At 39.1% G+C, this 26,290-nt stretch overlaps 1 protein-coding gene across 36 annotated transcripts in view; it reads right to left on the bottom strand.

Moving 5' to 3' along the window:
• The window catches only part of NRXN3 (neurexin 3), a 985,201-nt gene that overhangs the window by 33,247 nt on the left and 925,664 nt on the right, over positions 1-26,290 (bottom strand). For 21 of the 36 annotated variants that reach the window (XM_048307847.1, XM_048307858.1, XM_048307856.1 and 18 more), the window contains one exon: positions 5,072-5,156. In XM_048307847.1, the coding sequence (XP_048163804.1) occupies positions 5,072-5,156 (85 nt within the window). The remainder of the gene's footprint in view (positions 1-5,071; positions 5,157-26,290) is intronic. The other 15 variants (XM_048307857.1, XM_048307861.1, XM_048307848.1 and 12 more) reach the window with 1 other exon arrangement.

Here is a 26,290-nt window from a genome sequence, read left to right on the forward strand (position 1 = left end):
GGATGAACCCCTGTCCTTTGGGTCCATAAGGTATTCAGCTTATGAGAAGGGAAGTCTACTTCTCTGAGTACTCAGAGGCATGCACACTACTTTAAAGGTCATTTCTTATTCACAACATCAGAAATGGGCAAGAAGTCCTGCTTGTCAGAGGGAAAGATAACTAGCTGGTATTGGGGGGGGTGATCCTCTTAGGAGAACAATAAAAATTCCCTAGGTGCTTCAGGAAGATTGATGCAGTTGTGGAAGACAACAGCCAAATCAACACTTCTTTTGGTTTCTTCAATGTAGTCTTCATTTCCAACATACTGATTTTTGTACTGTGTTGGTGGATTTGGAAGACAGTCTGCTTGTTTTCTGCAAATAAATCTCTGACCCAGGCAGCCTGCAGGTGGATGGCTACAGGCCAGTAAATTATAGATACACAGAGCATATCTGTAGGATATGTGCCTCCTGTGTGTGGGTACGTGTACAAAACACTATGGAACTTCCAGTGCTGTAGATTTTGGCATATCTGCTGCTGTCTCCAGTCCCTCATCAGAAGGGCTCACCAGTCTGATTAGACAATGACAGCCTTAACATATGAAGCCTTTTGGGAAACACAGAATAAATTTCTCTGGGGAAAAAAAAATTGCATAGGAAATTGATGGGCTGATAGGAAGGGAAAACTGGTAGCTGCACCTGGGAAGAAACACAGGATGTGTCAAGCCAGGGAGTAAGGATTAAGCCCTACAGACCATTGCAAGAGGCTGTATTCTGGGCTTCAGGCTAATTGCTGAGTGTTTGGGTCTCACAGTTTTGAGTAGTCCAAGGAGCAGCTTGGGCTATGATCCCAATCAGCTGCCTGGCCTCCAGCACCCAATCTGCCTGGTGCCAGAGCCCCACTAATGGACATCCTTAACAAGAACGAGGGCAATGGTATGAGGATACAGCAACAGCTGTCAGGAAAGCATAATTATAATTAAATAAGGCTTTGAAGCCTCAGTAAAATCAGATCGTAAGGGTGCTCCTCATTTCACTGAAAAGAGAAAAATGCTTTCTTTCTTCACAGTGCCTCCTAGTCATTCCTTGTCAGAAAAGATATTTTCCTTACAAATCTTACATTCTCTGAGAGCAGCTGAGTGACCAAAACACCACCACAGAGCTGTGCTCAAAAGCACAGACTCAGGACCTTGCTTTGAGTTTTGAGGAACTTCAATACTTGAGCCTTGGATCTCCCTGGAGCAGGCCAGAAGAGAGTCCTGCACTCACACCAGAGAAAAGCATCATGTTTCTGGTGCGGAAAAAAAGAAGGTTTTTGGCCATGTTCTGGGACAAGCAACATTTCCATAGAGATAAATGAGGATCTTCTCTTGAATGTTAAGTAAATGCCTCTTCAGGGCAGATAAACAGGTTTTTTTGCCCCCTATCATTTAGATTAAGCCTTCTGGGAGATCTAGAGAACTAAGGGTATCTAAGCTTGTCGGCAATAAGATGAATAGTGGGCAGTTTTTATCCCTGAACCTGCAATGGTTTCTTTTGCATTACATAAAATACAAATGGGTTTTGGATCCACAGCTGTCATTGCCATCACTTAGAATAATTCCTTATGTATACATACATGTCTACAGCCAGTGTCTGTAAGCTACCTCAGTCAGGACAGGTCCAGTGACAGCTCCTGTTTTTTAAATGAAGTTTTTTTAACCAAAAGTCCAAAAGAAATCACTTTTGGAAGGGGGGCACGAAGTGTTAGCCAGCCTGCTAGTGTTTCAAGCCAGCCTGGAAAATCCTGAAGAGGCAGTGAGGGAATCATATTCACACTGTGTTTTTTTAAAGTGCTCAGATGCAGATGAGATTCAGGTCTTGGATTCAACTGTGAATCAGAGTTAAGTGGCAATAAGACCTTGCCAAATGGTTCTCACATGATATTTAGCCTCAAAGAGGATATGATTTTCAGCCTCTGAGTACACCAAAAACAAAGGCTTCAGAAGGACTCTGTAGAATACTGCCCCTGATTCAGGACCAAGACCAAAGTAATATCTCTAGATATTGGGATTTGATTGTGACCCATATGAAATCTGAAAACTTCTGATTTGCAGGGAAATAGTCTCTGCTGCCCTTGTCTTGGCTATTGCACAGCAGGTTCACAGTGATGTGTATCATATCTCAAGCTGCAGCAGTGAGTTCAGTAACCTTTACATTACTAGACCATGGCACTGAGGGTGATAGAAGGCCATATTTGGCAGAAACTCAAGAGCTTTAAAAGCTACACATTATCAGAGCAACAAAAAGAAGACTGTGCTGGGTTAGGTCATTTAATTTTCAGTCTGCTGTAAAAGGGATCAGGCAAGGCAGAAGGCACCGACCTGTCAACTGAAGAGGATGAAGCAATTTCAAATGAGCCCAATTAAAAAAAAAAAAGCCAACATTAAGTTATAAAAAAAATCCAGAGCCACACACTAGAAAATGCAAGCTAGATAATCTGGATCTTTTCTCTCCACAATGTACATATTTAAATACCAGATCTTGGCATATGGCCAGAACTCTGACTTGACTGGTGAAGTGTAAAGGCAAACATATCTGCTCAGCCAAGCCAGCATTACTGGATTTTGATAAGCTGGCTCAGATTGCCTTAGTGCTCCAGAGCAGAATGGGCTGAGTGAGTGCTTTGATACTGGCTGGATTGCAGACACTGGGTGCACTGAGAATGCAGACAATAAGATAGAAAAAGAAAATAAGAAGCCCCTTAAACATGCTATTTTCCTTCTTACTATGATGGAATGAGTTAAGTTTATGCAAAAAGGACCTGCATATTCCTCCTCCTTCTGGCAATTCTGTACACCAGCACCTCTGAGAGCAGGGAAACTCAAAATCTGGAAGTGCAGATTTCATCAACAAGGACCATCTGGGAGACTTATTTTTACATATAATCAAGCTAACTTTTATTCTCAATGTCATAGTAATTCCCAAGAAAAGAATCAGATTTCAGTGGCTTATGTGGTCCACCTCCCTATGCAAGAGGAGTAGGGTGCAACAAAAGATACTGGGCGAAATTTGCAAGAATGTCTAGTAGTTTAGGAGAGAATCTTCAGCAGATTTTCAGTGAACCATATTATTTTACACAGCAGATATTCAAATGTCTGTAGGCATTTATATCTGCCAACTGTAATGCTTAGCAGGATTTTCAAAGGCAAGTCATTTTTACAAATCCAGTTTGTACCTGTTTGTAGCATTAGATTTCTAACTGTGTCAGGAAGGAGATATTTTTAGTCTGGAAATGTTGCTCTACAGCACTATGAAATTTCATGCTAAACATCCTATTTTACCAAATTTCTACTCAAACTTTGATTTTTCCACTGGCAGCAAAAGCTGAAAATACTGCTGTTACAATCTCTAACTGCTGAAATTATTGTGATTTTTGAAACAAAAATTTACAAGAGGAGGAGTCTGATAAAGACCTCATTTTGTTCTTTAATTGAAATACATGGCAATCAGAATATAAATTAAAAAAAAAGAAGTCTTCACATGTTAGTGAAGCTTTAATGAAGTGACTTCATTCATTTGCATATCAGTTGTGGTACCTTTGTCCTTTTAACGTGGTCCTATTAATCTCATGCCTCGCTTTCATTAAAATCACTGTGCTGGCATTTCATTACTATGTTTATTTACACTCTCAGTACCCACAGTGTTTATACTTCACAATCTAGTAATATTTGGACTGCTTACTGCTTTCCTTTTTTTTTTTTTCTTTTGGGAGTAGAAAAACTCATAGAAATCTGTGAAAAAGAGACAGGAAGTAGGCTGAGCTACCTGTTACCATCAGTCTGTGTCACCGCCATCACAGGAAGTCAAGAGTATGGGTGGAAGTTCCCAGCTACAACAATCTCAGGTTACAGCAGGACCAAGTTCTACTAAAAATGCAGGTACAGCATGACAAATTGAAAAGAAATGTGAAAGAACTAGCCTTGGGTGAATTTTAATGTTATTATTGTATTACTCAAATGGCTTCAGGAAATTAGAAACAGAACATTTATAATACTTTCTTGGTATTTTTTGTAAGGAAAAAAAAATATCATCCAAATAAAACAAAGCAAAAACAAACAAAACAAAGCCAAACAAAAGAATCCCCTCAAACTATTTATATGTTTCACTTTTAAAGACAAAAATTCTAACCAAATGTCCTCTTTTTCTTTTAAATGTACACAGAAATTCGATGATGTCTGTTCTCTATTATAGAAATGCTTAACTCATGGCAAGCCTCAAAAAAGAAAACTTGAAAAAGCCTGTAAGAAATAAAATAGACTGCAGTTGCCTGCTGGATCTCACATCATATATCTCACCAGAAAGAAAAGCCATCAATTTATCAAAATGTATCTGAAAGGGAGAAATCGAGTCAGTTCCACATGGCCAGTCCTTCTGACTCTTTAATGGATACATTTTGAAGCATCACTGCAGATAACAAGGCAAGAATTACTACTAATTTTGTTATGTTAAAACTACGTTTTGGTGCTCCCCAATTTCTTTGGGCTCACAGGAAACAAAATTAGTATAAACACATTACCATGTTAACTGTACTTAAAATCCCATGGACAAATGTATCCCTTAACATCCATCTTAAGACTAATTAAGATTAAACTTTGCTAATAACAAGTTTCGCGACTTTTGTTTCGCTTTTGTTTCTCTTCTGTTTTCAAATGTTCACCCTCTCCACTTCATAAATCTTCATTATTTGTCACACTTCATATTGATTTTTTTTCCTACTGTGTCAGTAAAGTAACATCTACAAATATGTGAACTATTAATTAGCTGGGATCACTTTCAGAAAGTTTGCCTTTCCATGCGAACAACTTTATATAAACCAAATAGTGACTACAATTCTGTGTTTTGCTGTTGCCAAGTCCATGGGATCTGATGCTTGGCTGTATAATTTCTTATTTTATATACAGTGTATATATACATGAGTGTATATATATACACATATACACACACATATATACATATATAATTATATATGTATACATTCACACACATATAAAATATATGTATGCATTGTTTTTTGCAAATGAAATCAGAAAGCAAGCAAAACACGACTGACCTGACTTACCTGTACTGGGCTCACAGTCAATGAAATCTTCATCATCACTGGAACATTCAGCTGATGAAACGATGTCATCTGTTGTCTGGCATGTGAAGCAAAGGAACAAAAGAAAAAAAAATAGATATTTGCACGTCAAGAAGCTATTACAGAGGCAGCTAAATATCCAAGGGAAAAAAAAAGTTTCACAATTGTAACTTTTAAAATATTTAAGCTGTACCGAGTGCTCCATATATGCCTGTGTAAATATGTCATCCACTGAGTTGGAGTCTCCTGTTGGAGGAACAGTGCTTATCCCGTACTGTTGAATATTTCAGGTGAGCACAGGTGCTGTGCACATGCTGGACTCTTTAAGGCAGCAAGTGGGTCACACTGATGCTGTTGAATGAAGTACAGCGGGCTACAAAGCCTGCTTGGCTGGCAAAGTGCTCTCCAACAGCCACTGTAGATGTGTCTGCTGGGAAGAGGCTGGGCTCCTCCCATGAGTACCAGTATCATGTAGGGCCAGCAAGAAGGCACTTCCTCAGAGACTTACCATGTGAGGTGAGGCATGTTCAGACTGAACATGCTTTCTGCAAAGAAAAATATACAAGATAGACCCAGATAATACACATCACTCAGCCAGCACTCTTTGCTGTGCCTGATGCACCACTCTGAGAAAGATGTAATTACTGCTCTGTTAATGCACCTCTTGGGCTGGGAATCGGGTGTTTACCCAGACAGTAACTATCTGTGCAACTCACTGGTTGCATGATGAAGAACTGCTGCAAGTGTCAGATATGTCCAACATGCAACCTCACCTCCTTGCTTAGCAAGTGAACAGGGATGTGGATGCAACTAAGTTGACCAGCTGGAAAGCCTGGTTCTGAAAGGGTTAAACCAAATTGTGACCATTCACAACCATTAGCGGTTTCATCATATTCCTTTGCATTTCCAGCTGGAGATATTTTCTTCTTCTTTTTTAAAATTTTTTTTAATTAATTTTTAATTTTTTTTTTTTAAACTTTTTTTTTCTGTGTGTGTACTGTTCTAATTAATGAGCAGCGTGTACTGCAGCATGTTAGAGAGACGTGTACTGGTGCCTCTTCCCAGCAGCATCTCCTGCCTGTAATTGCTGCAATTAGCTGAATTAGTAATGCAGACCATTAGGGAGAGCCTGTGGCAGCCTCTGGACACAGGTTGTAATGTTCCTGCACACAATACAAAATTACCCCAGCTCAGCAGCATTGGCTCACCCACGGCTTCTGATGAAACTGTGTCCCTTAACAACTTTTCCTTGCAGAGAGCTGCCTATTCTGCTGAGCAGTAGGATCAGTGGGATGACTCCTGAAACAAAACAACTGAAATGCTCCTCACCAGGCAGGCAGCATTGTTGAACTCAGGAAGAGGACAGCTGAACTTCAGTACTCTAGGTGAATATTTCTGGGAACCTTACATCTCAACAAGGCTTTCAAATCCTTATTCCTGAAAAGACTCTCCAGCTTTAAATAAGGTCTCCTTTACATTCTTGTGTCTGCTGTGGCTGTCTCCAACATGTTCCCTCTTCCCTTCACATGAGAGTTCTGAGGACTCAGCCTTTTCTTTAGCCTCTTGTGCTCCTAGCACTATGAAATACCTCTGACCCCTGCCAGAAGTTCCTTGCTCTCCCTCTCTCTGTTTGTATTTGAGCTAAGGGGAAAAAAAGAGAACCAAGAAGTCAGTCAGAAAGATCAGGTTGAACCTAACGTTCCTTCAGTCTTGATTTCAATGGTTTAGATTGAGCCAAGAAAGCAAAACAGGATAGGTCAGTTGCAAGTAAAAATAATAAAAATAGAGTATCTGTAAGAAAACCAGTCATGAAGTATTTTATGTGTTACTCAGTCATACCCAGCATGGTCACTTGGCAATGTTTTGTGGGATGCTATCTTGCAGTAGTTTCATGCTTAAATACTTTCATTAAATACTTTTACAATCTTGCTTCCATGGGGAGTAAAAAAGGAACTGGAGGTAATGTTCCTGCCTTACATGTCAAGGTCATTTTTTTAACATCTCCTTTCAGTCATAGAAAGTGAAAGAATTCTGTTGAAATCCTGGTGACTTCTCTTAAGACAAGCTGGCTTTAAAATTTTGTCTGCTCAGTGAGGGGACAAGAAAGGAGGAATGCACGAAATAAAAATTTACTTTTTTCAATTCTTCTGGTGTTGTCACATATATTTTAGAAAGTATTACTTATCCCCAGAAACTTTACAACTTATACAGTGATCTCATCCGCCAACAGTGAAACACAGCTGTCCCTGGGTAAAAAGATAGCAGTTTTTAATTGCACCAATGTTAAGTAATTTAGCACAATTTAGTAAACAAGGCTATACCGCTAGAAATTTTTAAGCAGGTGAAATGTAGTTAATGAAACTGGAGGTTTATACTGTAGTTGTCTAAGGTTAAAGATAGCACTGTGAATAAAGAAAAAACTATCTGTCAGTACTAGAAGACCTTGCTCAGACAGTGCTAAAACCCTGGCAACTGGTTTTGATTTCCAGGTTAAATTTAGATCATGTGGATTTTGCTCTTATTTGAAGATCAGACAATTCACACTTCTCATAGAAAAACAGTGATGATTTGCTCCAGTAGGAAATAAACATAAAAATTATAACAAGGTGTTGTTGTCACTTACCAGCTGCTATACCTATTCGATTACCCACTTACTTGCTCAGATCTAAGGGCTTCATGCAACATTAACGTGGAATCAAATCCAATTGAATTGACAATGTGATTCAGTATTTGTAAAGAACAAGGAGTTCCTTTAAAACTATTTTTTCCTCTTGCATATTAGGGGCATCATATGAAACCAGGAAGGTAGCAAGGGCTTTTTTTTTTTTTTTTTTAAATTGGACACCTCCTTGCAACAGGATACTGGTAGGTAATAAAAGTTTAGAGTATTTTGGAACTGATCAGCCAAATTAAAGGTAAAAACATCCTTCCAGAGCTATTGATTACCCTATACCTAGTTTGGGAAGTCCCTGTACCACAACCTGAAAAGTCACGAAACCTAGCCCTTGTTCCTCTTCTTGTTCAATTTCCCATCTAATAAGCAGCTTAAGGCAGTACAAGCAACATATTCATGCTGCACTCTGATATGTGTACTAGATTTCCTGCTATAAAATCCTCTTGCAGCTTGTGTTGGTTCTGAACAGAGAAGGGCACAGTAAGCCAGACTCAGACAAAATGCAAATGTGTAATGTACAATACTCACCAACCCTGTCAACTCCAACCTCTATTTGCACTTTTTCATGACTGGTTCCACACTTGATTTTATCAATTAATCTCCACATTTTCTCCCAATCTCCACTGCATGCTATTTCACCTGATATTCTTTTTTTTTTTTTTTGGTTCTTCTTTGTTACTGCTTTATCCCATCCTGCTGATTTTGTATGTATAAAAATGAGGGTTAGCAAAAGAAAAAACCTCCAGAAGTGGTGTTAGATTTAAGTCAAGGTCATTAACAAGATCTCTAGAAACCACAGAAAAGATAAGTACACTAATCTGTCTTGCCATTTCCTATCTTGTATTTTTAATCTCAGTACTTTCCATCACAATTCATCACTAACTGATTTTCAAGTCCCACCACATATTGGTTTTCCACACATCTTCCGCTCAGATACCAACATCTGAATCATCCCGAAGGAATAAAGCTATTTTAGTGAGAAAGAAAAACAAATTCCTGACCACAGAAACAGGGTCAAGGAAACATCCAGAAGACTATTACTTCTTGTAACAGGAATCTGTACCTTTCAAGACCCTCCTGGAGCTGAGAATTTTCACTGGATGTTTATTAAACTTGCTGCTTCCCCAAGACAGGAGAGGCTAGTGAGCAGAGACTCTGGAAATCTCTCCACTAACATAATTTCTCCACATCAGGAACAGCTCACTGTGAGGCAGTAAGCAAAACCATTACCCCATTTCTGGTCCCTTTTCCCCATTTTTGAAATGGTTCTCATTATACTCACCCACTGGCCCCAGGGGATGCAAGCAGATTAATTCTTTAGTGTCTGCCCAGTGATCTAGGGATAGTAAATGCTACACGTTCCTATGTACAGGCAACAGGATAGTAATGAGACTTCTCCATATGCTGTGACGGAAATGATGTTTGTGTTTTCATTGCAAAGAACATGAGAGAGAAAATATTTATCCCTTCCTGATATTAGCTAAATTCTATATTAAAAATAATAAGTCACACTATACTATTTTAAAATATGTATTTCATTTTTAAAGAATCCCAGCTTTGAAATTACTTGGCCTGTATTAAAGGCCATAAAACTAAAGATAGGTATTATAAAAACTTTCAATAAAATTTCTCTCTGGCAGGAACCCTTTTTATTCCTTCCCCTGAAAGATTTTTTATGGCATTTATATTATTATTTTTTCTCTCCCTCTCTCTAGTGTTTAATGAAATTGCTTTGGAATAAAACCAGGGTAGGAGAAAGTGCTAAACTCTGAGTCCACCCCAGAGGATTTATGGGCATATTTACCTTCAAATTCTTTCAATTTTACTGAATTGGTTCCCCATTCCTTTCCATGAATTATTAGTTCTGTAATCACCTCCTCCTAATTATTCACTCTAAGGGCCTCTTCAATCTTGACACGGTGATGGTTCTACGATCTTTGTTCATTACACTGTATGTACTGGCGTGGGATATATAGTACAAAGAAATTTGGCATGGTGAGGCAAGACCTGCTCAAGATGACTCCATTCCTGTCCAGTCTTTAAATTGCCCAAAGCCCTAATTTATGTATCAGATCCATAACCCTTGCTCCTTTGTTCTACGCAAAATGGCAGGTGCTGAATCTTCCTTCTCCCAATTGCAAGGTTTTTTCTGACACCTTGCTGTTTGGGTACCGCACTATTTGAGAAAGATTAAGCATGCTGGATAAAATAAGATCTGTCACAGAACAGCTTTATGAAATTATAAAAAACACACCCAGGAATGATGGAGTTCTCCTTCTAGAGGGAGAGAAAAGACAAGGAGCCATAAATTCAAACCCCAGGCAAATTCCTGCAGAATTACACACTTGGCAGTTGCTTCACTCGGTAAAGTAGGATTTTAATTTTCCTACTTGCCTTTTTCCTGAAATTCTTCTGCACACTGTACACGTTACTTCCAATTCAACACCATTATTTGAAAAGCAACACTTAATGCTTTGTTGTGAGAGAAGTGTAAATCTATTTGCCACCAAGGAACCACAATTTACAGTACTTCTTGAAATACGACCATCACAAAATGCTAGGCACAAATATCTTCCCAAGAACGAAGAAATACAGTTGTATTAACCTGGGCACTGCATTTTCCTTCCACACCTAAAATGTACAGAGCTGAAAGTCAACAAACTTTTCCTAAATACAACCACTTGATTCCCTCCATTGCTTCCACACTGCTATATTTTCTATATATCTCAAATTTATTATGGAATATGGATGATGTATTTTCTTCTGTGCATAACAGCATAGAGTATAAATGCTGTTCAGTCTTCTAGAAACCAAGATGTTTCTTGGCAAAGAATAGGCTCAAGGCATTTGCTGTCTTGCCAAAAGAAGACAGCAGATGAAGTGTCTGTCTCATTAGGTGTCATTTCTAGCTTGAATACCTCCACCTTTTGTACTTTGGTAACTGGGCTTTCTAAAGAACTTTTCGTATTCTGTTCACACTATTCAATTAAATGAGAATCCTTCATCTGTCCTTTCTACACGTTACATTTGTTTCTCGCTTTTTAATTAATCTTTATTTGCAAAATACCCTGGAGGTCATTATGGCATAGCAGACCTGAGAGACTCAGTCTGGACAAACTCAAACTACTATGTACAGATAGAAATAATCTGCATACAAATGGGAAAATATTAGAAATGTTGCAAAAATCATAATGAAGTATTACAAAAGAAGCTGCAATTTGGGACTGTATAAACTTTTAAGGAGAGTCTTGGATCTCCTAGCTCTTGCTAAAGGGTATTAATCCTCTCCATCTCATTAGCACTGGACAGAATAACAGACAGAGCCCCAAATATGTTGCAAGCCCTTTACACCCCAACATACTAAAGCTGAGGTTGTGTCTGCCTCTGCAGAGGCAATGCATCAAAGAACACAAAACTAATAATTTTTCTTCATGTAGCTCATTTGAGGTAAATACAAAAACAAGAGGACCAAATCCTCTGTTTGTTTAAATTGGCATTGATTTCAACCAGACTGCATCAACTTGCAGCAAGAGAGAGTAGCTCATTACATTTAGTTTTGGACAAGTCAATGCCAAAAGATTAAGAGTAATTTTAGTCAATTCAGAGAAGAGTCACTGAAAAGAGGAAAGAACTTGAGAGATGCATGAATAAAACAGGCTTCATAAAACTAAACATCAGAACTTGGCTCAACAAGGACTTAAGGTATGATAAATTTATACAGGGTCACAAAGGACATCAGGAAGAAAGAGGAACTATTTTGAGTGCTTCAAAAAGAGATGAAATTAAGAAAAAAAAAAAGTGTTATTTTCACCAAGAAAAATATCAGTAGTGATCTTTATCAACTATGGAGAAGTCTCCTCAAGGAAATATCAGAAACTATTAGGACTGAGTTCAAGCAGCTGCCTAAGCCATCCAGGTATGAATAGCATTAGTGTATATGCCCTAGTGGGGAAGAGCTTGCTCCATCTATCCTCAGTTCAATCTAATTCACTCTAAATCAAGTCCATATTTGCACCCTCTCCATCACTATGTAATATAAACACATTACACATTTCTCTCTGTCATTGCAAAGCAGGCAGCAAAGCTATCCAGCACAGCCTTTCAGAGCTGTGCTCAGAACCAGAATCACAGAATATTCTGAGTTGGAAGGGACCCACAAGGATCATCAAAGTCCAACTCCTGGCCCTGCACAGGATCACACCATGTGCCTGAGAGCATTGTCCAAATGCTTCTTGAACTCTTGCTTGGTCAGGCTTGGTGCTGTGACCACTTCCCTGGGGAGCCTGTTCCAGTGCCCAACCACCCTCTGGGTAAAGAACCTCTTCCTGATATCCAACCTAAACCCCCACTGACACAACTTCAAGCCATTCCCTTGGGTCCTGTCACTGGGGCTGGTGTGTCACCTACCAAGAGGCTGGTAGGTAACCAGCAGGCATGTACCCTTCAACAGTAGCCCAGGAAAGTGCATCTCCTGGCTGCATGCTCCTGGCTGGATATAAAAGCTGATGTGTTGTCAAATTATAGCATTAAGTAGGGATTATGAGAGAGCTACCCCTTAACAAAATCAGCCATTTGTCCACTACTACGGCAGACAACAGATTAGGGACCAAGCAGTTAAGTAAGAGAAAGCAAAAGATAATCTTTGCAATTGTATGTCAATCCAGATTCATGGGCAGTCATGATTAAAAAGAGCTTTGAAAGCCTGAATTATTCCTTTGAAAGCCAAAAGCCCGTCTCACTAATATCGATAGTTTGTTAAGACTGTAAAGTCTGACTCTTCTGGACCAGGTTTGATGCCAAATTTCAGAGACTTTTTTCTGTGCCTGAGCTGTGGAAAGTCAACAGGGAAAAATCATGTTTCTGCCTTTTGTCTGCTGGCAGTGGGAAGGGTGATGATGTTGTGAGGCAGTGTGAGAAGAGAGAGAAAGAGAAAGGAGAGCAAAGAGGGGAGAAAGGAAAGTGGGGAGGATTAATTCATCTGTTGTTCAAGGCACCCTGACAGGGGAAAGAGAAGTATTGAACCACAGAAGCTTAACCCATCTTCAATGTACCTTCCCAAAAGCATAAGGAATGTAATTCTTCATGGTGTTCTGCTGATAAGCAAATCCTCCTAAATCTTTTCAATTTATTTCTTGGCCTGAAGAAATTACATACTATTTAGGAGCTAAATAAATAAATAAAATTTCATTTCCATGAATCTAGATTGGTTGTTTATTGATTACGTATGCCCACAGAGCCACTTGCTTTTCTATTTCTTTCCTTTCCGAACAGAACAGGCTCTTTTTGTCTTGAACTAGGAAAGCATCAACTGGCAAGTCTTTTCAAGACTATTCAGTGTAACCATTAAGATTTGCAAGAGCTTTGAACTGGGCTGTAAAATACCATTTTTTTGTTTTGATACAAAAGATACAGCTTTGGTGTGAGAGGAGACTCTTTCTCCCCTCTTATCAACCAATTTCTCTTTCCACTTGAATATTCCTTCTTCCAAAGGAGTACCTTGAAGATGAAAGTCGTGTGTCTATACACTGAAGATAGAGCCTCTTGGAATAATCACACAGGAAGAATATTCACACTGGGTGTACTTTTCATCATTTGATACAGCTTGTGCTCCTTCCCTATTACACTTCTATTTCTTATTGAAAGTAACTAAATAGCTTAATGCTAAAAATCAAGCCACTACAGCTGACCCCACAACAACTCCCACCCTAAAGTCAGTGAGAGCTGCTGGAAGGACAATTTGCTGAAATTCAAACACTGCTCAGGAAACTGACTTTCTGAATACAACAATCTATGCAGTGATGTTTCCCAATCCTTGTCCAAAAGTCTTCAAATGGAAGACATTTCTTTTAGGAAATGGTCTGAAAATAGATTCAGAATGTTTTCCCCTGTGCCATTATCCCACTCAGAAGAACTAACAACCAGCTGAACACATGGGGCAGCATAAACTTCCAACTTCCGGCTGTTCTCAGCATCTGCTTAAAGAAGAACACAGGAAGCAAAAGCTGAATAAAGATTCTTATAGGTATGTAGAAAAAAGCAAGATTATTGCCCAAATTTATCATCCTGTTGGTGTGGGCTCTGGTCCCTTATGCACACATTCTAATTTATTATCTTAAACTGCCACAGAAATAATTTTATTAATAGGCTGGGCTATGAACTACACTTGCTGAAAAATAAAATGTTACATACTTCACCAGAAGAAGGGCAGGGCAGATCACTGGGATGCAGTAACTTTTTAAATTGCCCCAGTCCAAATTGCCAAGGACATTGAATCAGAGCCCACATTTTACTTGATTTTATTTTCCTGATATTGTCATAAATTCACTATCTGACATTAGCAAAATTGCCCCCTTTCTTTGTGCTTCTGCTTATATTGCCATAAAATGGGGAGAAAACAGCTTCTCTTTCCGCTTGGCATACAATCAGAATTTTAGTAAACATTTTACATTCTCAAAGCAAAGCCTAAATACAGAAAACTCCTTTACATTTAGTAAAGAGAAGCCTATGTTTCAGAAAGTTAGAGACTCAAATGATCTGAGATGAATCAGCTGCCCTTTGAAGACTCAGCCTCTAGTAAGAGTAAATGGGTTTTTCTTTGCGTGCTAGCTGGCACTTAATAACTGTGTCAGAAGAATATTTTTCATTTACACTTTGCTCCTTTGCTGGAAATCAATATGTCGTTTGCTGGCATTTTCTCCTGGACATCTTTATTTAGCTTGTCTTTTTTCCTCAGAGGGTAGGGAGTTGTATTTGATTTTGTTCTGTTATTGATTGGATCACTCTGAGCAAGAGATAAATAACTAAGCACAGCACAGTAGCTTTAATGACAATCTCTTAAACCTCAAATTCTGCACACCATGTTGCACTCCCCCCTAACACGATTCAAAAGAAACAAATCTGTAAAGCACATTACTATGTAGCAAAGAGGTAGTCACACAAGAAATTTAACTGGCATTTCTACTTACGTGATCACTTAATAAAACCATACAAGTCCCATTTCTATTAAAGCAGTACTCCTATTGCTGTAGCACCTACTGCTGGCATCTCATAATCTCTTGCAAATGAGGCTTAATGAGAAAATAAAGATACGGGAGATCATGTCCCAGCAGACATCATTCCCAGGAGAAAACATGAGCATGTTCACATATTAAACACTGACTGCAGTACAGCCTAACACCCCACCTACAAAAGGCCAGCGAGTGCTGGTGCAGGGGCAGTGGCTGTGCCCTGGCTGCTCCGAGCAGCACCAGCCACAGCAATCCTGCCAGCATCCAATGCGAAGTGCTGAGCAAGCCAGCCCTAGGGGCTGCACAGTAGTTGCCCATCTTTTTTTTTTTTTTTTTATTGAGGAGTTCTTTACCTCCTCCCCTGCTTCTCTCTTAATTTCCCCTACTCATTATTACATTGGCCACAAACAGTTGGCACACAGCTGTAAAATTCATAAAGGAGAAAATACCCTGGTAGGGTCCAAACTGTAGCATTTAAAATCTAATGTGACAGGGTATGTTATTCATAAAGTAACAATAAACATAATCACTCTGAATAAATGTGCCTTAAAACAACTTCTGCAATTATTATAAGTACCTCTGAGTGCAATAAGATAAACAACTATCTTAGAATATTCACATTAATGTGCTAGACTCTTCTTGCCAGACAAATAATCCTTTTTCTCTCCAAACATTAACCCACACTTAGAAAATGGCATTTAAATACTGTTACTCACAGGATTCACACATTAGCTCACAAGAGGAAGGCAGTTCCCACACATTTAAATGCAGAATAAACATAATGTAGAATAAATAAATGCAGAATAAATCCTGGCCCACTAGGTAGAGATCAGCACCTAGAACTGCTCCCTGAATAACATTATAGAGCACAACATTTAACAAAGGAAAACAGCCACTAAATACCTATATGTAAGCACATATACAACATACCTGCAAAAAAAGGGCTATGAATGGTTTTAATTTATAAACAATAAGAAGTTTATAAACACAAATGTCACAAAGGTGGCTGTGGTAGAACTCAGATTTCCCAGGAACAGAGACAGCCTCTTAACCACAAGTCTATCCTTCTTTTCTTAATATAGGATGTAAATGATTGTCATCAGCTAGTACAGAGACATCTGTTTACTCAATAAAAGGTATATATTACCATTAACATACTGACATTATCATGGTCAAAAAAATTAAGTTAAACAGTTCTAGACATTATTTCACCCAGCAATACAACTGCCAAATACCTAATGTTTAAAAATCATGCTTTTCTATCGTTAACATTTTTTTTCCTTTTGAAATACGAGTAAATGAACACCTTTACTGGAGGGACAGGGAACTGACTTCACACCACAAGTTAGCAAAAAACATGTAAGAAAAGAGTAAACAAAGAAGTGAAATCAGTACTACCACCACCAGAGATCATGGGGGAAAATTTAAGAAGGTTAGAAGCAGAAGTTTGTCTAATCATAACTTTAACAAGGAAAGAGGTCTACTCCCATCAAACATATACACATCAGCTTAACAACATGCTTGATCCATCAAGTACTGATGAAACCAGGTAAACTTCTACCTCATGAGTTGTGGTACATGACAAATGGCTCCTGAGCATTAAATCTGAACTTCACTTAAACGCCACATAAAGGGGTCCAAGCTGCAAACAGTTATGCAAGAAAATTTTTCCATTGGGTAAGGCAGACTCCCATGCGCAACAAACCTGATAAACACTTATCACCGCTGGGTTTCCCAGCAGCCCCTGCCTAATCAGAACATTTGCCCTGTGAAGGATTAAGAAGGCCATTTTCATTGCTTATTTATTTAGTTTTTTGGTGAGTTTGATTAACTGTAGTAAAGGCAAATCAATCTTTTGTGTTTGTGTAAAATGGAAAAAAGGAACAAAGTTAGCTTTAATGGCCCCACAGATGCTCAGCTGGAATGCACTTACTGAGCAGAGAGCTAGACAAAGGAATTCAGGCTTTAAACACCATCAAGAACAGGCTGACATCATCTATACTTCTACCTGTTTAAAGGGAAAACAACAAACCCACTCCACATACAGTGAAGAGGCTTTCTTTTTCCCTGCAATTCTGTCTATTAGCATCAACTACTACAAGGTTCTTCCTTGTGTCCTTCAGATTTCCATGGTGTAATTTGGGAGATACTAGGAAACAGGTATCCAAAGGAACATTGTCAGAAGAAGAGAGGACATGAAGCTCTAAATTCATAAGAATTCTTCTTTCATTGTCAGTAAACTTGCTTCTCAACTCAGTTTTGTGGCAATGTTACATTTTTGACACCAATAACCTCTTGTAAGGACTGAAAGACACCATGAAATTCATGCCCACTATGAAGTGAAGAAGCTTCTGCATAAAGAATTTGAATGAGACACATACCAGCTGAAAGTAGAACTCTGAGAAAGTTTTTCTCTCATATATTCTAATTATAGTGTTGACAACAGTGGAAATCACAACAAAAACCCCTACGCCATTTTTATGCAATGCCCATTAAAAGCCTTTAGTAATACTAAGAAATATCTAGGTCTTCCAGACTGTGGACAGCCAAGTTTTAGCCCACGGAGGATTTAACCTTAGTCTTAGCAAGGCATGGAAAAGGACAGCTTGACCAGGATGGAGCCAAAATATAGCAAGAGTCCCCATATTCAAGATATTCCAGTCCTTGAATAGACAGATGAAAGTGTATGCTTAGGTATCTTGCTACATCAGTTTCTGCATTTTCATAAGAAACAAAAAAGCAGAAAGAATCAGAACTTTTGTTCTAAGACAAAATTTCATCTTCCATTGCTATAACAGCTACAGCAACAGCTCTGGGATGATAGTATCTTTCTAGTCTCTCCTGGGAGGAAACAAGTTCACTTTCCCTTAAAATTCCTTTTTCAGTGGTATCATTATTGTGGCTTCACTTGTACCAGCCAGAAACAAAACATAATAGCCACCAAATTTAAAAGGTGGTGCCTCTGCATTTTCAGACTTAGGCGCTACTGACACTAGAGGGATTACTGGCACTACAGACATAAGGGCATATCCAAGCTGGCAGAGCTGCTCCTTTTAGGTCCAGCAATGGTGACTGAAGAAGGCTTTCTGCCAGCAGAGTTACACCACCTATGAGTGTTTCAAACTAAGCTGACAATAATTGGCATAGTTATATCCATATCAGGATTTTGACTGGCAACATCAGGTAAAATCAAAGCACGTGCATTTCTGCACTGTGGGACATGAAGTGAAGTTGTCAGAACTCCAGAGTACAGCACTGTATTCCTCTAAAATGCTTCAGGATGGCAAAAATGTTTCTAAAGAATCCTGTAATTGTCTCCAGTTATTAGCAGCTGTTATTAACTGTCTCAGTTATTAGCAGGCATATAACTTACCTGAGGAATTTGCAAGTAAAAGACCGCAGTCAGTGAGATTTCTTTTGATTCAGAAATCTCAAGTCAGAGGGATCCATTATTTTCACCAAGTCTGATTGCCCATTTTACACAACTGTGAAATTACACAGAAGAGCTGAGTGCCAGGACACCTCTGCCACGGATTTGCAATGACCCTTTGCAGGGTTGTTAATGTGTCAGCACACCACAGCTTAATTTTTAAGATAATGAAGATACACATGCATCTCTTGGAAGAAAATGCTTATAAGCTGCTCTGATGGTACCTTGAGGACAGTGCTGTATAAAGCATCTGAAGGACGATTATAGAATCCCAAAATCATTTGAGTTGGAAAAGATCTTTAAGATCATTGAGTCCAACCATTAACCTAACAGTGCCAAGTCCACCACTAAACCATGTCCTGAAGTGCCACGTCTACACATCTTTTACACCATCCAGGGATGGTGAGTCAACCAATTCCCTGGGCAGCCTACCCTGATTGTACCCAGTCCCTTATATTTATTTATTAATACATTTAATGTGAGCAGAAAGACTCACACTGTCAAAATGGAACTCCCATATGGACTGTAACAAACTGTTATGCAGGGCTGAGGTAGGAGGGACATAAGAAACATTCTGCTCTCTTTCATGTTTCTGAAATGAAATAAAACATTGGAAATGACTGCCTGGTTCCTACTGTTGGGGAAGATGAAACAGGAAGGCCTGGTGGATATGATTGCCTGACAAAAGATTTTGGGAATATGAAAACTACAGGCAACATCGAAATGAAAGCCACTTTTGAAATACCAAGTCTTAGTTACTGAACAACTAGAAAACAATGGTATGGCCACTGAAGTAATCCCCTCTTGATGGAACAATACCCTCTGCTTGCAAACAGGTCCAAGGGTCAGAGCAGACCCTACTAGCTCAGCAGAAGGGGTCCAAAGAGTAGTTTTTAGAAGTTAAGATGTAACACTCTATGGTAATATAAGAACTCTTATAGGCTGTATGTAAATGCTATAGGATTTGTATCTTGTATTAGATTGGTTAGTGACAATTAGAATATTCAGTACAGAAGATGATTTATTGTATTGTAACCAGGACTTCAGACTTTCTCTCTTCCATTCCTTTCCTTACTCCTGCTCTTACTTCCACTCTCGCTCTTACACCCTCTCTCTCTCTCTCTCACCCGTTCACTCTCTTGCTCTCTTGGGCCTGCTCAGAGCTGAGTCTACCAGCTCTGAGCAGTGCCCCAATACCCACGCCCTTTACAATAAACCGACTGTGTCCCAAGACCTGCCTATAGAGATCTCTCGTCTCCATCCGTCACCGTCTACGTCCGGCCGTCCCGACTGGACCCCAAAACCCGTAACCTACACCTACAAACTGAGACTCCTGCAGGAAGGAATTTCTTGCAAATTCTGTTCATCAGTGGAAAAAACCTGCAGTGCACATCTACAGAAATAAATGGCAGCAGAGCTTAATACCAAAGGCATATGACCCTCAGAAAAAGAGCCCTGCCATGGTAGACCACCAGTACTCATCCCATCAGAACACAAAATTTGCTTTCAGCACAGCTTTTCCAACAGCTGCAGAGCAAAGCTCTGAAACCTCTCTACCAGGCAGCCTTGAATCTCAGCACCTCATAGGTAGTGGAACAAATTACCTGGCTGGTCCCAGGATATCCCTTTTACCTAAGTGTCCCACTTACCCAGAATGTGCAATTGATCGAAACAAATGCTACAATCCGACACCATGGAGCTCTTGACAGCTGTCAACTCATTAAGTTCTATTCACCGGCTTCCCACCTCCTTGCCAACATATTACATAAATTTCTTTTTAGCTGGCAGCCTTTTCCTTTGCCTGAAACCATTTTGTACTGAGCATGTTTGAGTCCACTGGTTTTTTTTAAAATGAATTTATTCCCTTCCCTTTGGTAATTTGCCTTGCCTTGCAACAGTTTGAATGGGCTGCAGGATACTGTTTCATTATCAAGCTGCAACTGGAAATGAATATTTTATAGGAGCTGAACAGAGGTTTTGGCTGTAAATGACTATATCCTAATTACACAAAACAAAAGGAAGACAGAAAGAAAAATGAATTTAATTAATGAAATATTGATGCAATTTACAGACAAAGGCCTTCCCATTTAGAAGGGAATTCCTGCAATGTGAATTTTATAAAAAGTGTTGGAGGTTCACTGCCTCCTTCTTGATTTATCTAGTTATGTGTCTCATATTTAATTTTTGCTTCTTTCAGGCTCTTTAAAATGCCTGAAGGTACGTCTGGTATCTGTCCATACTGTCACAGATGCAAGTGCTTCAAATGCAAATATATACTTACAATGACTGTTTTATAAAAACATGTAAAAACAGAGTGTAAGTGTAGGCATGCTTGCTCAAACTGCACTGAAGCCTTGACTCCTGCACCTGGTGTTAGACATTTAGGTTTGTTCACAGATAAAGGATAAACACAAGAGAAACCCACAGAAGTACTTTTCTCTCACGTATGCTAGTTGGAGTGGCAAGCATCAGTTAGGAAGTGGTTATACCTGCAACTCTGCAGGTATAACCACTGCAGAGATTTTGTATTTCATGGTTCTTAATGGGCTTTTTGACCACATGCTGACATATTAGCTTTTAAAATCTATTTATATTTTTTCTACAATATCATATGGCAGTGAGTGCCACAATTTGTGTAAAAGTACTTCCTCCTGTTTGATCTCAGCCTGCTCCTACCTTATTTCACCCTCAACCTTTGTTTCATGAGAAACTGTGAGCAGTCATTGCCCAATCACAATTTCTCTGATCCATTTTGATTTTAGAGACCTCTGTTATCACCATTTGGTTACCAATTTTTCATCATGAAGAATGTCAGCCCATTTAACCTTTCCTCATGTGGAAACCATCGCATATCCTGCAGCTTTTTTATTTGTCATAGATCAGGTTTTGAGAGCTGATGGCCAAAACTGAGTGTAATGCAGAAGGCAAAGCACAACACAGATTTACACAGTGGCACAATGATAGTTTAGCTTTTTTTTCCTCTAACAATTTCTAAATTTTGGTTTGCCTTCTTGAATGAAAGTACATGTCCAAAAGTAACCAAATCTGGTCATTTGTTAGCATAGGAACTAATTTTCAATGTTCAGTGTGGTTAAGCACATACATAAATCAGTGCCCAATAATGCATTTTTTCTGTTCTGGCCTCAGTTTATGACATTTTTGAATTAAATGCCCTATAACAAAAATGATTTATTGATTCCTGAGATGCTTCAGAATGCCATCTGTTGAATTGTATATGGAGTGTGATCTACAAAGAAGCAATAAAGCTTTTAAGAGGATGCTGGATTTCTCAGTCATTCTAAGTCCAACAAACTGACACCTTTCTGACATTGCAGAAGGCACCTGAGTAATCTCCAGGGATGCCTGTCAGGTTCACAGAATCAGGAGACAGAAGCAGAGCATTGTAATGTACAACCATTTAAAATGGCCTGGAGCAACCCATGCAAGATCAGTAACAGATAGAAGACTCGGAACTATAAACAGAAATGTGGAATATATTCTTATACATTCCAGAAGCGAGGACACACCATAGAATCTGCTATAACTTGTTTCCTTATCTCTTTCTGATGGTAAATGGTCTTCATATCATGTATGTTATAAAGTGAATCAGACTTCAGTATAATGTCAAAATGCTGCCCAAATAAAATTAGAAGATGAGAATAGACCTGAACTTTCAAGAAAATCACACACAGCTGTACTTTGTAGCCCAAAAGGCAGTCAAAAATGGAAAAACTATGGCATATGTTTGCCCAAAATAACCTTTTCTCTTCAGACCATTTGTATCATTTTGGATGAGCATTACATTTCATCCTGGTGTGGACTCTGTTGTCCACTGAGGATCAGTAATGAAATAGTTTTAAGGACATGGCTCTGGTTTAAAGTTAGTAAGGTCAAAGAGAATGCAGAGTAATAAATCCTAAAACTACAGAACCAGGCAATCACAGAATCTGGTTCTATGTGAAATGCAGTCTCCAGAAACGTGGGGGAGAAGCTATTGACTCTTGCTAGGCCAACCAGCTGGATACCAGTAGGCAAACCTTTGCAAAAGCAAGAGAAATCATTGACCTGAAAGTATATAATCTATCATGTTCTACAGGCATAGTTTCTTTAAATCCTGTATAGCACATGAACATAAAAGACATAAATCAAAACACAACTCCTATACAATTCCATACCTTGCCATTGATTTAAAGTACATATAATTGCTCATCCACTTCAGCGAAAAAAGTAAAAATATACCAGGAGTGAGTGAATGAAATAAATGGATAATTGACAAGTTTGGAAGGGAGACAGATACCTTTCACAGACTTCACTTACATCTCTCCCTGTGCTATGACTGGTTTTCTAGACTTTAGTCTCCATCTCCCACTCAGTGTTTCCACCTTCAGCCCAAAGCTGTCAAAGTCTTTCTGCTCGTACTGTGCCTCTCCCTCCCCTGCAGTATTACTGAAGCTCAGGAGCTTTGGTCTTCTACTTTCAACATTACTCCTGTTTTTTTCTAACCCACTTTCTTCTTTCAGACTCTGGGGAAGACTGAGTGGCTCTTTAATACCAATGAAGATACTGATCGTGACTCAAACACAGGCTTCTGGATTTGCAGGGGAAAGATTTCTTTAAACTACACATTATCAGAAAACATAAAACTTATATGTGAAGATACAACAACTACTACCTGAATTTTAACAATAATAGTATTACCCAAAGCCTCAAATCAGATCAGGATCCTGTTATTTAGATACTACAGTATAAACAGGATAAAACAGACCTTGCTGCAAGTACTGCTGTTTAGGCGAAGCAGCAACATATTTAGTACAGCTGACAAGGAAATAACAGCTCAGTTTTATGGTGAGTTATGATGTTAAAAGATTAGCTTTTGTTCTATGCTTGAACAACAAATGCCCTTTAAAAACAGCCTCAGAAACAGAATGATATCAAAGTATCTGTTTTCAGATAACAATTTTTTTTTTTACTTGCACCTAAATTTCAGGCATACCATTCAGTGTGTGCATGACAGCAAAGCACCCACTGGACACCTGGGAGGGTGCAGCCCCCACAAAAGGATCCAGGCTTGACATCCATGCTTCTGAATAGCTAAAAGCAGGGATGCATCTCACTGCATCAGGAGCGTAAGAACAAGAACCTGCAGCATCTCCTTCCCAGAGCAGTGCCCTGATTGCAGCCTGCTGTGGTGAGAAAGCGTCTCCCCTCCTTGCATGACGGAACAGGGACCACGACAGAACACAGCCTTAGGAAATACCACTTATAGCCAAGATTAATGAAAGAGCAAAAGAAGTATGGGCAGAAAAAGACTGTTTGGCTAAACATGGATTCCTTAATCTGGTTAGCCTCGGAGATTTCCAAAGAGGCTAACACTTTGTTTAGGAATGCAGTTAAAGCAAGTGTAACACTAACTGAGATTATACCTTAATATTCTACAGAATAACATTACCAAAGATTATACTCATACTTTTAGGGCCTTCTGACAAGAACAACTTCAGGAAAAAAAAAAAAGAAAGAAAAGAGAGAACAAAAATGTAATTGCCTGCCTATCAGCTCCACTATCATAATTACTTTCAAACTCTTGACATGGGTTGAATCAGATGAACACCAAATCAATTTTTGCAGCCAGCAATCATTGCATTCTTAGCTCATAAATTAAAATGTCATTGGTAGACTGAGTACAAAATAATGCCTGTTTCAGTATTTTACCCTGCAGAGAGAGCAACATCTTTCTCCTTCTGTTTCTGAGTGCAGCTTTTATATCCCTAAGCACTGTACAGTACATTACACTCATCTAATTCAAACCAAAGTTCACACAGCTGGATCCCACCCAGGAAAACACAAGAAATTATACACTGCCTACAGAGTGGGGTAGTGTTATCCCCCTGGGTATCCAGAGCCCCATTTTAGGTGTGGGGAGATGGTGACATGAGTTTTTGTCTTGCATCTGCACAACAGCAGCATTGCAGCATTGGGGATTTGCTGGCTGCACACTGGTTCAGGGGAGGAAGTGCCTTAAGCTTCCACTGCACTGTCCTCAGCTTCATCCCTTTCTGACCTTCAGTGAACCTCATCAGGCTGAAGTGAGTAGAGGGCTCCCCAATACAAGGAAAATCCTCAAAAAAGCCCCAGATTTTAAGGCCAGAAACTATTCACTGTTGTGATTTCTTTAAGGAATAAAGTGATCAGATCAAATTTATGGGACAGTAGCATATATTGAAACCTGATCCATAACAATAAAGTGCTTAATTTCAAATTACCTTTTGTGTCTCACTTCTGAGTCTGAGTAGGCATAATTTAATGGGCTGTTCTGTGCCCAGTACCTTGCCTATCACCTTTCACTCTCTATTTTTAACCACAAACTCTGCAGCTGAGGGTCACAGAACCAGGCCACTGAGTTTACTTTTCATATATCTGGAGTTACCAAGATACCTCATTGTTTTCTCCTTTATGGAGGCTTTTGCACTTTACATAACCTTTCAGTACATTTTTTAACTTAGAGCATAATCGTTACCTAATGATTGAGATAATTTTTCTCAGATAATGTGACTAGACAATACCCAAATAACCTGTTTTTACTCTGAACTAACTCTAACATCATACTTACTTTCCAAAAGATAAAACTTCAAGCACCTTCCTCTCTCACCCACCCCAGCAGGAAAGGAGCCATGGAGACCAACACCAGCTGAATTCCCAATTGCTCCAAAATTCTCCTCCAAAGTTTCATCTCCAAATACCAATGAACAAGACATCCAGCTGTACTAGCAAATCCAGCTGATAATTTTAAATGCATTTCCGTAAAAGCCAATGTTCAGTATTCAGAGTTTTGCCTTAAGGGATATCTTTGAAGAGTTCAGGATTTTTCTTCTGCTCTTTCTAGCCTTCAGAAGCTGAGCTATAAACTCACTGAAACCTGAATATAAAGTACTTCCTTATTTAGTAAAAATAGGATTGCCTATCACTTCAACCCAACCAGCAGCCAATACATAGTGTAGTGCTGCATTTAGGGAAAGTCTCCTCTCTCCTTACAGTTGATTGCTTCTCTGGTTCAGAAAGAGAAATTTCACTTTAAGTGGAATGGTTGACTCTTTACCTGATCAGTGGGGTAATTTGACCTCACAGTATGTGATCAGCCAAATGATCAAAAGGTCTTGTATGTTTATCAGTAAGCTGCCTGCTACTGTCTGCCATGGGGAGCTCAGCATCTTTGTGCAAAAGCTTTCTGCCCAGATGTGGCACCTAAGAGCTGACAACTGATCACACTGGAGCTCAGCAGAGCTGAGACAGCAGTGGTCTCACATCTCTATGATATTGTCATTAGTTCAGTGCCAAAATGGCAGTAGGTGCAGACTCATCAGGTACACAAATCACAGAAAAACAAGAAGGAACTTCTAAAGGTGCAGGAGACAGTACTCAGCTACTTCAGTTCTACATCATGCAAAGCCATGAATAAACTTACCCTTCTAGACCTCATCATCCAGATGACTCCCATTTTGGATAGAAACCCATTTCTAACTTCCAACTGTAGCTTATTCACAGTTGAGTACCAACCATTTTGGGCCATGCAACTCTTTTGTTTAAATAAAATTTCCCAGTCTCCTCTTTGTAAACACAACACACTTTCAGAGAGCAATCATCTCTCTTTTATTCTTTCAGTATGCAAGCTAAAGAAGCTAAATTGTGAAATATTTCTTCTACTAAGACTGACTCCCAAGTCACAATTTGTCCCTCAAAACCTTCTCTGTACCAGTGTAAAGTCCTTCCAGTCATTCTGGAACATGAGCAGATATGCTCTGAAACAACACTTAGCAAAGTCTATTTTTATTTTTATTTTTATAAAATACTTTAAAGAACAATTCTGCTGTAGTAAAATAGTGGCATGTTTGTGTGAAGAGGTTTACAAATTCTTTATTTTCACAAGTAGAGGAATGCAGCCAATTATGTTCTGTCAGACAGAAAACCAGGTTTGCTACCAGTTTTAACTCAGTTGCCATTCAGAGACTACCAAAAAATCTGACACCAGTTCTTAAGGGAGGGACTTCTAGTGGCTTAAATGCAATGAGGTTTAAGGATCAGCCCAA

The sequence above is a fragment of the Corvus hawaiiensis genome, chromosome 6, assembly GCF_020740725.1.
Source record: "Corvus hawaiiensis isolate bCorHaw1 chromosome 6, bCorHaw1.pri.cur, whole genome shotgun sequence".
NCBI lineage: Eukaryota > Metazoa > Chordata > Aves > Passeriformes > Corvidae > Corvus > Corvus hawaiiensis.